This window comes from Mandrillus leucophaeus, unplaced genomic scaffold, assembly GCF_000951045.1.
Source record: "Mandrillus leucophaeus isolate KB7577 unplaced genomic scaffold, Mleu.le_1.0 Scaffold112, whole genome shotgun sequence".
NCBI classification, from domain to species: Eukaryota; Metazoa; Chordata; class Mammalia; order Primates; family Cercopithecidae; genus Mandrillus; species Mandrillus leucophaeus.
In genome coordinates this window covers 1,164,756-1,175,848 of record NW_012099432.1, presented here as the reverse complement: position 1 = coordinate 1,175,848, position 11,093 = coordinate 1,164,756, and the positions used below count along the sequence as shown (strand labels likewise).

General features: G+C 51.0%; 1 protein-coding gene across 1 annotated transcript in view; it reads right to left on the bottom strand.

The window, feature by feature from the left end:
• Positions 1-7,344: 7,344 nt before the first annotated feature.
• SLC44A2 (solute carrier family 44 (choline transporter), member 2) overlaps positions 7,345-11,093 on the bottom strand; it is a 28,511-nt gene continuing 24,762 nt past the window's right edge. The window contains exons 19-20 of the mRNA XM_011994576.1: positions 9,471-9,555; positions 7,345-8,640 (exon numbers count right to left, since the gene is read on the bottom strand). Of these exons, the coding sequence (XP_011849966.1) occupies positions 8,534-8,640; positions 9,471-9,555 (192 nt within the window). The 3' untranslated portion in view covers positions 7,345-8,533. The remainder of the gene's footprint in view (positions 8,641-9,470; positions 9,556-11,093) is intronic.

Here is an 11,093-nt window from a genome sequence, read left to right as displayed (position 1 = left end):
TGAGGCAGGAGAATCGCTTGAACCCAGGAGGCAGAGGTTGCAGTGAGCTGAGATTGTACCATTACACTCCAGCCTGGGCAATAGAGTGAGACTCAGCCCCAAAAAAAAAAAAAAAATTAGCCCGGTGTGGTGGTGTGCGCCTACAATCCTAGCTACTCAGGAGGCAGAGGCACAAGAATGGCTTGAATCACTTTGAACCTGGGAGGCAGAGGTTACAGTGAGCTGAGATGGCACCACTGCACTCCAGCCTGGGCAATAGAGCGAGACTCCAACTCCCTATCTCCAAAAAAAAAAAAAAAAACTGAAGTGTAAAGATGTGATTATGTGGCAAGGCAGGGGTTAGAAAGAAAAGCAGAACAAGTTTTCCTCTGCTTAGCCAGCTCACATCAGTAAAGGCGCCCGTGACCGAGTGCCTTGTCCTTAAAAGCGTGGTGTCCTTGAATGCTTATAAGATAGCGCTGAAAAGTCGAGGCCAAAGGAATGGGCTCCAGACACCCTCCTCCGGAGCAAAGTTGAAAAGAAAAACAAATTCCTTTACTGTCTCTCCTTCTCTGAACCATTAGTTATTACTGCGTTTGCCAATGCTTGTATTTAGTAAGATTTGTAGATTCTGTTTTCCTTTCGATGCAGCTGCAAGGCCAACAGCTGTGCAAAGCCACAAGTTATGCTAAGTCAACAGTTATGCTGTAGATTACATGACCTGTCACTGTATCATTAACTGCTTTTGTTTTGCTTCTGTAAGTTTGCCTATAAAAACCACACTCAGTTTTTGTTCAATGCTCAGCTTTTCAGACATGAATCCACTGAGCTGGTGTACACCTAAATAAATCCTCCTGTTTCCCACGTTGGTCTCTCTGGTCCTGTGTTTCCCGCAACAATTACAAAAATGAGTGCCTGGCCGGGCATGGTGGCTCACGCCTGTAATCCCTGCACTTTGGGAGGCTGAGGCTGGAGGATCCCTTAAGCCCAGGAGTTTGAGGCCGGCTTGAGCAACATGGCAAAACCCAGTTTCTACAAAAATTAGCAGAGCGTGATGGCCTGTGCCCATAGTCCCATCTACTTGGAAGGAGGAGGTGGGAGGATCGCATGAGCTGTGGAGGTCCAGGATGCAGTGAGCCATGATGGAGTCACTGCACTTCAGCCTGGATGGCACAGCTAGACCCTGTCTCAAAAAAGAGTGCATACTGTACCCTCTGCTGTTTTATTTACATTTTACTGTGGATTTTTAATAGGTAGCATAGTCACATGATACGTCAAATGTGCCAAAGACATGAGAGCACAAAGTCTTCCTCAGACACCCAGTTCCCTCCCTCTTAGCAGCCATTGTACAGTTTTTTGTGTAACTCTACAGAGTTTTTTTTTTTTTGAGACCGAGTTTTGCTCTTGTTGCCCAGGCTAGAGTGTAATGGCACGATGTCGGTTCACTGCAACCTCTGCCTCCCAGGTTCAAGCGATTCTCCTGCCTCCGCCTCTCGAGTAGCTGGGATTACAGGCATGCACCACCACGTCTGGCTAATTTTGTATTTTTAGTAGAGATGGGGTTTCTCCATGTTGGTCAGGCTGGTCTCGAACTCCCAACCTCAGGTGATCTGTCCGCCTTGGCCTCCCAAAGTGCTGGGATTACAAGTGTGAGCCACTGCACCTGGCCAACTCTACAAAGTTTTATTTTCAGAGATGCATAATTGTATTCTTGTTTTTCACATAAATTGATAAATTATTCGCACAAGGCTTTTTAATTTCGTTTCCTATGCCTCAGATCTGTCTCACAAATAGAGCTAAAAACTGAAGAAAGGTTTGGTAAGATGATTGGGGCATGCATTAAGATAAAATTGGTTAAAATGCCTGGGCATGGTGGTACACACCGGTAGTCCCAGCTGCTCAGGAGGCTGAGGTAGGAGGATCATATGAGCCCAAGAGGTTGAGACTGCAGTGAACTGAGATTGGGCCACTGCTCTCTAGCCTAGGCGACAGAAACCCTGTCTCAAAAAAACAAAAACGAAACCAAAAAAATGATTAAAGTAAGTTTAAATTGTTCAAGGTCAGTGTGATAATGAATGTTAATAACAAAGCCTAGGCTGACTTTTTTCGGAACAGGTCAATGCGGGTAGTGACTTGTTTGAACTAACAGCGCTGCCAAGTGGCAGAATGAGGATGGTTACTAGTTTTCTGACTCCAAACTCCAGAGAGCCCAAGGTTACTTAAAATGCTTTTGAAGATCTCATTCCGCTAAGGCGTTTCTTGCCCCAGGGTCCCCAAACACAGTAAAGGGTGGAAAGGATCATGATGACAAGCACAGTCTTTGGGTCAAACCCAAACCTAGGGTTTGGTTTGGAGGAGGACTGATTTGGAGTTAATTCAACATCAAGGGGTTGCTTCAGTACCTGGCATGGAGTTGAAGCTTCAAAAACAGTAATGGTTGTGATCGTTACCTCTTGAACTGGTGCCCCTTCCAACCAGAACTTCCTTAAAAGTGCTGTCTTCGCCAGGCACGGTGACTCACACCTGTAATCTTATACTTTGGGAGGCTGAGGCAGGGGGATTGCTTGAGCCCAGGAGTTCAAGGCCAGTCTGGGCAACATAGTGAGACCCCATCTCCTATTTTGTTCTGTTCTGTTCTGTTCTATTCTATTCTATTCTATTCTATTCTATTCTATTCTATTCTATTCTATTCTATTCATTTATGAGATGGAGTCTTGTTCTGTAGCCCCAGCTGGAGTGCAATGATACGATCTCAGCTTACTGCAACCTCCACTTCCTGGGTTTAAGCAATTCTGCCTCAGCCTCCCAAGTCACTGGAATTGCAGGCGTACAATACCATGCCCAGCTAGTTTTTGTATTTTTAGTAGAGACTGGGTTTCATGTTGGCCAGGCTGGTCTCAAACTCCTGACCTCAAGTTATCCACCCACCTTGGTTTCCCAACGTGCCGGGATTACAGGTGTGAGCTACCCGCACCCAGCCCCATCTCTACATTTAAAAAAAAAAGTTTTCAAGAATAAAAACAAAAAGAAGGCCGGGTGCCGTGGGTCATACTTGTAATCCCAGCACTTTGGGAGGCTAAGACTGGTGGATCACTTGAGGTCAGGAGTTCAAGACCACCCTGGCCAACATGATAAAACTCTGTCTCCACTAAAAGTACAAAAATTAGCTGGGCATGATGGCCAGCGCCTGTAATTCCAGCTACTCGGTAGGCTGAGGCATGAGAATTGCTTGAACCTGGGAGGTAGAGGTTGCAGTGAGCCGAGATTGAGCCACCCCCCATTCCAGTCTGGGTGACATCGAGACTGTGTCTAAGAAAAAAAAAGAAAAAAAATTTTTTTTAAGTAAAAAGTTTTCAGGCCAACCTTCCAATAAACCCCATCCGTCAGGCTCCTAGTCCTTGGTCACCATAAAGGATGGAAGACACAAGATGCCATCTGCCCTGTCTTACTGAACTGCTATCCTGACCCAACCTCCCACCTCTGCCCTTGCCCTTCCACCACTCAGTGGTCACAAACCCTATATACAACACCATTCTCGCTTCCTTGCCTTAGTGACATCATCTGTCAACTGGCTGTTCCTTCTTCTCTCTTCCCTCCCTCCCACTCATTGGTTGAAGATTGAGGTCATCCCCCTCTTGCAATCCCTCTGTCTAGACAGGTCCTGTCGCTCTCAGTGACTCTGCTGTCCTTACAGCCTCTCTATTCATTGTCTTCCTCATCTTGAAAGATTCCACCGGCCCTCCCAATCACATCCAGTTAACTTCCCTCTTGAAAGCTTTTTGTCATATGCCTGTTCCCTTCTTACTCCCCCCAGGGTGGACACTGGGATGACCACAGTCGTTGGGGAACCATTCCTCTCCCTTCATCAAACTGTTGTCCAGATGGCAGGTCCCCACTGCCTGACTCCCAAACTAGACCCATACTTTGACCAGAATGATTGACTCAATGATTTACAATGAGTAAATGATCATAATCAGGTTGGTCAGAGTCAGTGAGCTCCAGGCCTGAGACTTAGGAGGAAGAAAAGACTTCTATGGCCCTGTAATCCCAGCACTTATGGGAGGCAGAGGTGGGTGGCAACAGTTCAAGAGTTCAAGAACAGCCTGGCCAAGATGGTGAAACCCCATCTCTACTAAAAATACAAAAATTAGCCGGGCATGGTGGCGGGCGCCTGTAATCCCAGCTATTCGGGAGGCTGAGGCGGGAGAATCGCTTAAATCTGGGAGGCGGAGCTTGCAGTCAGCTGAGATCACGCCACTGCACTCCAGCCTGGGTGACAGAGCAAGACTTTTGTCTCAAAAAAAAAGAAGACTTCTCATCTTAAAGCCAGGAAAATGTGGCTGGACGCGGTGGCTCATGACTGTAATCCCAGTACTTTGGGAGGCCAAGGCAGGCAGATCACGAGGTCAGGAGATCAAGACCATCCTGGCTAACACAGTGAAACCCTGTCTCTACTAAAAATACAAAAAAAAAAAAAAAAAATTAGCTGGAGATGGTGGCTGGCACCTGTGGTCGCAGCTACTCAGGAGGCTGAGGCAGGAGAATGGTGTGAGCCTGGGAGGCGGAGTTTGCAGTGAGCTGAGATCGCACCACTGCACTCCAGCCTGGGCGACAGAGGGAGACTCCATCTCAAAAAAAAAAAAAAAGAGAGCCAGGAAAACGTATGATGTGTGTATTATTAGGTTTCTCCAAAGAAAGCTCATAGGAGGCAGGTAGATGAGAGGGGATTTATTAGGGTAATTGGCTCATGTGATCATGGAGGCTGAGCTGTCCTACCACACACATTGCAGACCCTAAAGCCAGTAGCTCCAGTAGCTGGAGACCCTGGAAAACCAGTAGCGAGGTTTCGTCTGAATCCTGAAGCTTCAGAGCCAGGGACACCAATGGTGTAATTCCAAGTCCAAGGTCGAAGGCCTGAGAACCAGGGATCACTAGTATAAGTCTTGTCAAGACAGGAGGAGGAGGGTATCCCAGCTCTGGGGAGGAAAATCCTTTCTCTCCTTTTTCTGTTCTATCGGAGCCCTGCAGATTGGATGACGCTCACCCAGAAGTAATGCTTTATCAGAGAAGGTGTTGCTCTGTCACCCAGGCTGGAGCACAGTAGTGTGATCTAAGCTCACTGCCCCTCTTGGGCTAAAGTGACCCTCTCACTTCATCCTCCTGAGTAGCTGGGACAACATGTGCGTGACCACCACACCCTGCTAATTTTCGTATTTTTGGTTGAGACAAGCTTTCCACATGTTGCCCAGGCTTGTCTCGATCAAACTCAAGCTCAAGCCATCTGCCCACCTCAGCCTCCCAAAATGCTGATTGTAGGTGCGAGCCACTAAGCCCAGTCACTGTTTTTTTTTTTTCTTTGTCTTATTTTTACATCACAGCTCAAATCTGGGTATTTTCTAATCCAGCCAAGTTCACACCTAAAATTAACTATCACAGCACAGTGTGGTTGGAGGCAGGGAATATACCCAGATAAAGGAACTTGGCAGAGAGTGGAGCCAACCTAGAAGAAAGTGGAGCCAAAGCATGAAGCCAGAAAACACTATGGTGGTTCCTCGAAAAATTTAACAGAAACCAGGCACAGTGGTGAGTGCCTGTCATCCCAGCTACTCGGAAGGCTGAGGCGGGATGATCCCTTCAGTCCAGAAGTTCAAGGCCAGCCTAGGTAACATAGTGAGACCCAGTTGCTTAATAAAAAAGAGATGGAGATGGCAAATTTTGTGCTATATGTATCGTACCACCATTCTTTTTTTTTTTTTTTTTTCTGAGACAGTTTCACTCTGTTGCCCAGGCTGGAGTTCTATAGTGTCATCTTGGTTCACCACAAACTCTGCCTCCTGGGTTCAAGCAATTCTTTTGCTTCAGCCTCCCAAGTAGCTGGGATTACAGGTGTGTGCCACCATGCCTGGCTAATTTTTGTATTTTTAGTAGCAGCAGGTTTTCACCGTGTTGGCCAGGCTGGTCTTGAACTCCTGACCTCGTGATTCGCCCTCCTCAGCCTCCCAAAGTGCTGGGATTATAGGCGTGAGCCACTGCGCCTGGCCGCCAGGAGCTTTTTTTTTTTTTTTTTTTTTTGAGACGGAGTCTCGCCCTATCGCCCAGGCTGAGGCAGGAGGAGAGTGGCATGAACCCAGGAGGCGGAGCTAGCAGTGAGCTGAGATCACGCCACTGCACTCCAGCCTGGGCTACAGAGCAAGACTCCGTCTCAAAAACAAACAAACAAACAAATTAGTTGGATGTGGTGGTGAGTGCCTGTAATACCAGCTACTCGGGAGGCTAAAGCACGAGAATCACTTGAACCCGGGAGGTTTAGTGAGCTGAGACTGTGCCACTGCACTCCAGCCTGGGCCACAAAGGGAGACTCTGTCTCAAAAACAAACAAACAAAAAAAGCATGGGCAATATGGTAAAACCCAATCTCTATAAAAAATACAAAACTTAGGTGTGGTGTGTACCTGCGATCCCAGCTACTCAGGAGGCTAAGGTGGGAGGATCACCTGAGGCTGCAGTGAGCCATGATTGCACCACTGCACTTAAGCTTCGTCCACAGAGTGAGACCCTGTCTCAAAAAAAAAAAAAAAAAAAAAGGCTGGGCGAGGTGGCTCTCACACCTGTAATCCCAGCACTTTGGGAGGCCGAGGCGAGCAGATCACCTGAAGTAGGAATTCGAGACCAACCTGCCCAACATGGCGAAACCCCGTCTCTACTAAAAACACAAAAAATTAGCCAGGCGTGGTGGCATGCACCTGTAATCCCAACTACTTGGGAGGCTGAGGCAGGAGAGTCGCTTGAACCCGGGAGGCGGAGGTTGCAGTGAGCTGAGATTGCACCATTGCACTCCAGCCTGGGTGACAGGGCAAGACTGTCTGGGGGGAAAAAAAAAAAGTGGATATTGAAGAAAAATTCCCCAAGAAAGGGGAGTGGAGAGCAAAGACAGTTGAAATACTGGGGCGGATTGTCTGGAGGTGGCTGACACAGGCAGCTGGCACGAGGGGGCAGCAGTGAGCTTCCAGGCAGCAGGGCCCACCCCAAGGGCGGTCCCTTCGCAGACCCAAAGTAGCAGGGGAGCATAGACTGCACGACCTCAGGTGCCTGGGCCCTGGGGGCACGTGTCCAGGATGGGTGATAGGGGAGGTGGACAGGCTGCCTCTGCCTTCTGGAATCCAGGGATTAGGGCCTAATCAGGGGAAATCTGAGCTGCCTGAAGGTTGGAATTCAGGCAGAGCCAGCAGCCAGTGGGTTTCCGGCCCCCTCCTCCTGCGTGTTGAGAGAATCGCCACAGCTCAGAGACTCCTAGGGCCTTGGAAATGGGGGTTCCCCCTACCAGCCGCCCACTGGCTCACTGCCCCCCACAAACACACCAGGCCTGGACCTGTACAATAGGCACTTTATTAGTGGTTGGAATGCAGTTACACGCAGGGGTGTGCAGACGCAATGGGGGCAGGGCTGGCGCAGACACAGGAAAGGGGAGACCCCCCCCTTCTTTCCCCTGGGGTCGGGGGTTCTCCCTCTCCAGGATCCTGGGACAGTGCTGATGAGCAGAGACGTGAAGTCTGAGGGGGCCTTGGAATATGGCAGAGGGGCAACCGGGAAGCCAGGTCCCCTGAGTTCGACAAGTTTGGCAAAAGGATCATCAAGTGAGGTGTGTGGGCAGAGGGGCCGGGTTTGCCCAGGGCATCTGCCCTCCACCTCTCCCCCTGAAATCATCCCTTGGGTGGGTTCAGTTTCTTTCCTCTCTTACAAAGAGAGCTGTGTCAATAACTGGCAGAGGAAGTCGGGAAATTCAGCCTAACTCCCTCCAGCCCAGCAGGTTTCCATTAAACAGCTATTAGCGATCTCCTCTCCAGCCCGCTCTCCACTGCCAACCCCTGCAAGCAAAAGTCTCCCTCCCGCTCCCTCCTTCCCAGCCAGGAGATACCCCCACCTGGGCACACACACCCCCACCCCAGTCACTCCCAGCTAGGAGGGAGCAAAAGGAAGGCACTCCTTGGCGGCCCCATCTCAGCTGTTGAGACAGATGGAAAGAAAAGCTAATAGACCCTTTAATGCATGTCCAGGTTAAAAAATAATGATAATAAAGAAATGCTTCTGGTGGCCCTGGAGCCAACTGTTCAGGTATGGAGAAGGGGTTCAGTCCTGGCCAGAGCAGGCAGGAATAAACGTGGGTGTTCACTGCGGCCAGCAGGTCCCTCAGACACAAACACCATCCTTCCTGTGGTCTGGCCCGTCGTCGTCGTCGTGTAAGCGGGGGCAGGAAGCATGAGGGAGCTTGCGGAGGTCGGGCCACATGCCGTCCCAGACAGCAAGAGGCCCCACTGGGTTTTTACTCATTTCTCGTAGTCTTGAGGGGCAACCATGAAAACTCCAAGCGCCCCTTGGCATAAGAAGGAGATACCCCGGACTCTCCAGGTCCAGAAACTGGTGGGCTCTGGCTCATGGGGAGGGGGCGGAGCGGCAGTGATAGGACTTCGGGTGAGCCCAAGGGGCTGGGGGAACAGACCCAGCTACTGAGCACCCTGCGGCGTGAGGCTCCTTGAGAGGTGGGGAGCGCGGGGCCTTCAGGACTCCGCTGCCTTCTTGTTGGTCTTGTTCAAGAGTTTCTTGAGGGTGGAAGACATGAAGTAAGGCCTCTCGGCCGAGCCGTCATTCCTCTCCAGGTCCTCCACTGCGGAGAGAGGTCCCAGAGCAGGAGGCATGAGGGGAGCCCACGGGCAGGGGCCTCCGGGGACAGGGTGGGTGGACAAGGGTCACAGAGAAGCCTCAGAGGGTTAGAAAGCAGACACACTGGGACCAGAGAGGGGCAGACTGTAGTGGGCTCCGAGGAACACACAGGATCCCCACACTCCCAGGCCAGGAAGCCCCCCCGCTTCATGCACCCCCAGTCTACATGGAGGAAACCTGGCCCCCACGCCAGCCTCCCTCACTCTCTACTCCTCGGCTTCCGCCCGCTTCCCCTCCTCCGCACTCCCCTTCAACAGGATGTCTCTCAGCTCGGGCGACATGAAGTAGGGTCGCTCCTGAGAGCCGTCATTCCTTTCCAGGTCCTCACCTGGGCTCCCCCCGGGAACCGGCAGGGGGAAAATGGGGTGGTCAGGAAGGGAGGGAAAGAGGGAGGCAGGGAAGAACAGGGAAGCCAGCAGGCATGGAGGAGAGGAAGAGAGACGAAAAAAACAAACAAACAAAAAAAACAGTTGGAGAAACCAGAGTTAGTGGCAGCCACAGATCCCCCCCCCATCAAAGCCAGAAACTGCGAAGCACGGGTGGGCTCCAGGGCAGCGTCCAGGCTGCAGCCTGGGCAAGTGGACAGGAGGTTGGAGTTGCTTCTAAGCGCAAAAGGAAACCAGGAAGACAGGCTGGGGACCCAGGACGAGGGACAGCCAAGCCCCGGGGAAGCTGGGGGCAGGCGACCGTGGTGCCCCGTTGGAGGGTGAGGTGATGCCCAGTGGGAAGAAGGGATTTGGGGCCCAGCAAGGTTTGGGGTGAGGGGTCACTCACAGAAGCAGAGGAACAGTGTGTCCACACACATGCCATAGACGCTGAAGAAACCATGTGCAATCAGGTAGGAGCCAACGATCACCGTCTGGGCAAGGAGAAACAAGCCGTCCCTGCTCCACGTCCTTCCCAGAGCAGCCCCCACCCACTGTGTCTCTCCTATGCTGGGACCACGTCCTTCCCCTGCTGAGAAACCCTCTTTGGATTAATGACATCCCAACCCCTCACCCCCGCTGGCGGGGCCCCGCGATCCACACGAAGCCCTCTTTCTCTCTCTTTTTTTTTTTTTTGAGACGGAGTCTCACTCTGTCGCCTAGGCTGGAGTGCCATGGCGTGATCTCGGCTCACTGCAACCTCCATCGCCCAAGTTTAAGCCGTTCTGCCTCAGCTTCCCGAGGAGCTGGGACTACAGGCATGCGCCACCACGCCAGGCTCATTTTTGTATTTTTAGTAGAGATGGGGTTTCACCACGTTGGCCAGGCTGGTCTCAAACTCCTGACCTCAGGTGATCCACCTGCCTTGGCCTCCCAAAGGGCTGGGATTACAGGCATGAGCCACCGCCACCTGGCCTTTTTTTTTTTTGAGACAGGGTCTCACGATCTCACTCTGTAGCCCAGGCTGGAGTGTAGTGGCGTGATCTCGGCTCACTGCAAACTCTGCCTCCTGGGCTCAAGTGATCCTCCCACCTCAGCCTCCGGAGTAGCTGGGATTACAGATGTGCACCACCATGCCTGGCTAACCTTTGTATTTTTTGTAGAGATCGGTTTTTGCCACGTTATCCATTACCCTTCCTGGGCTTAAGAGATTCGCCCACCTTGGCCTCCCAAAGTGCTGGGACTACAGGTATGAGCCACCGCACCCAGTCTCATCCTTGCTTTATTTAACCCCTGGGCCTCTGCATGTGCTAGTGCCCTGACTTAAATCTAATTTATGCCTCATCAACCTTCTGCTTTCAGCTCAAAGAGCAAATTCTCAAGTCCCACCTCCTCCAGGAAACCACCTATGACACATAGAGTGGGCTTTTCTATTTTTATTTTATTTTTTTTTGAGACAGGGTCTCACTGTGTTGCTCAGGCTGGAGTGCAGTGGCACCATCTCAGCTCACTGCAGCCTTGATACTCACACCTCAGGCTTACAAGTAGCTGGGACTATAGGCATGTGCCACCATACCCAGCTAATTTTTGTATATATTTTTTTTTTTGTAGAGATGAGGTTTTGCCATGTTGCCCAGGCTGGTTTCAAACTCCTGAGCTCAAGCGATCTGCCTGCCTTGGCCTCCCAAAGTGCTGGGATTATACATGTGAGCCCCTGCGTCTGGCTGAGAGCCTTTTTTTTTTTTTTTTTTTTCCTGAGATGGAATCTTGCTGTGTCGTCCAGGCTGGAGTGCAGTGGTATGATCTCGGCTCACTGCAACCTCCACCTCCCGGGTTCAAGTGATTCTCTTGCCTCAGCCTCCTGAGTAGCTGGGAGTACAAGTACATGCCAGCACACCTGACTAATTTTTTTTTTTTTTTTTTTTGAGACGGAGTCTTTTTCTGTCGCCCAGGCTGGAGTGCAGTGGCCGGATCTCAGCTCACTGCAAGCTCCGCCTCCCGGGTTCACGCCATTCTCCTGCCTCAGCCTCCC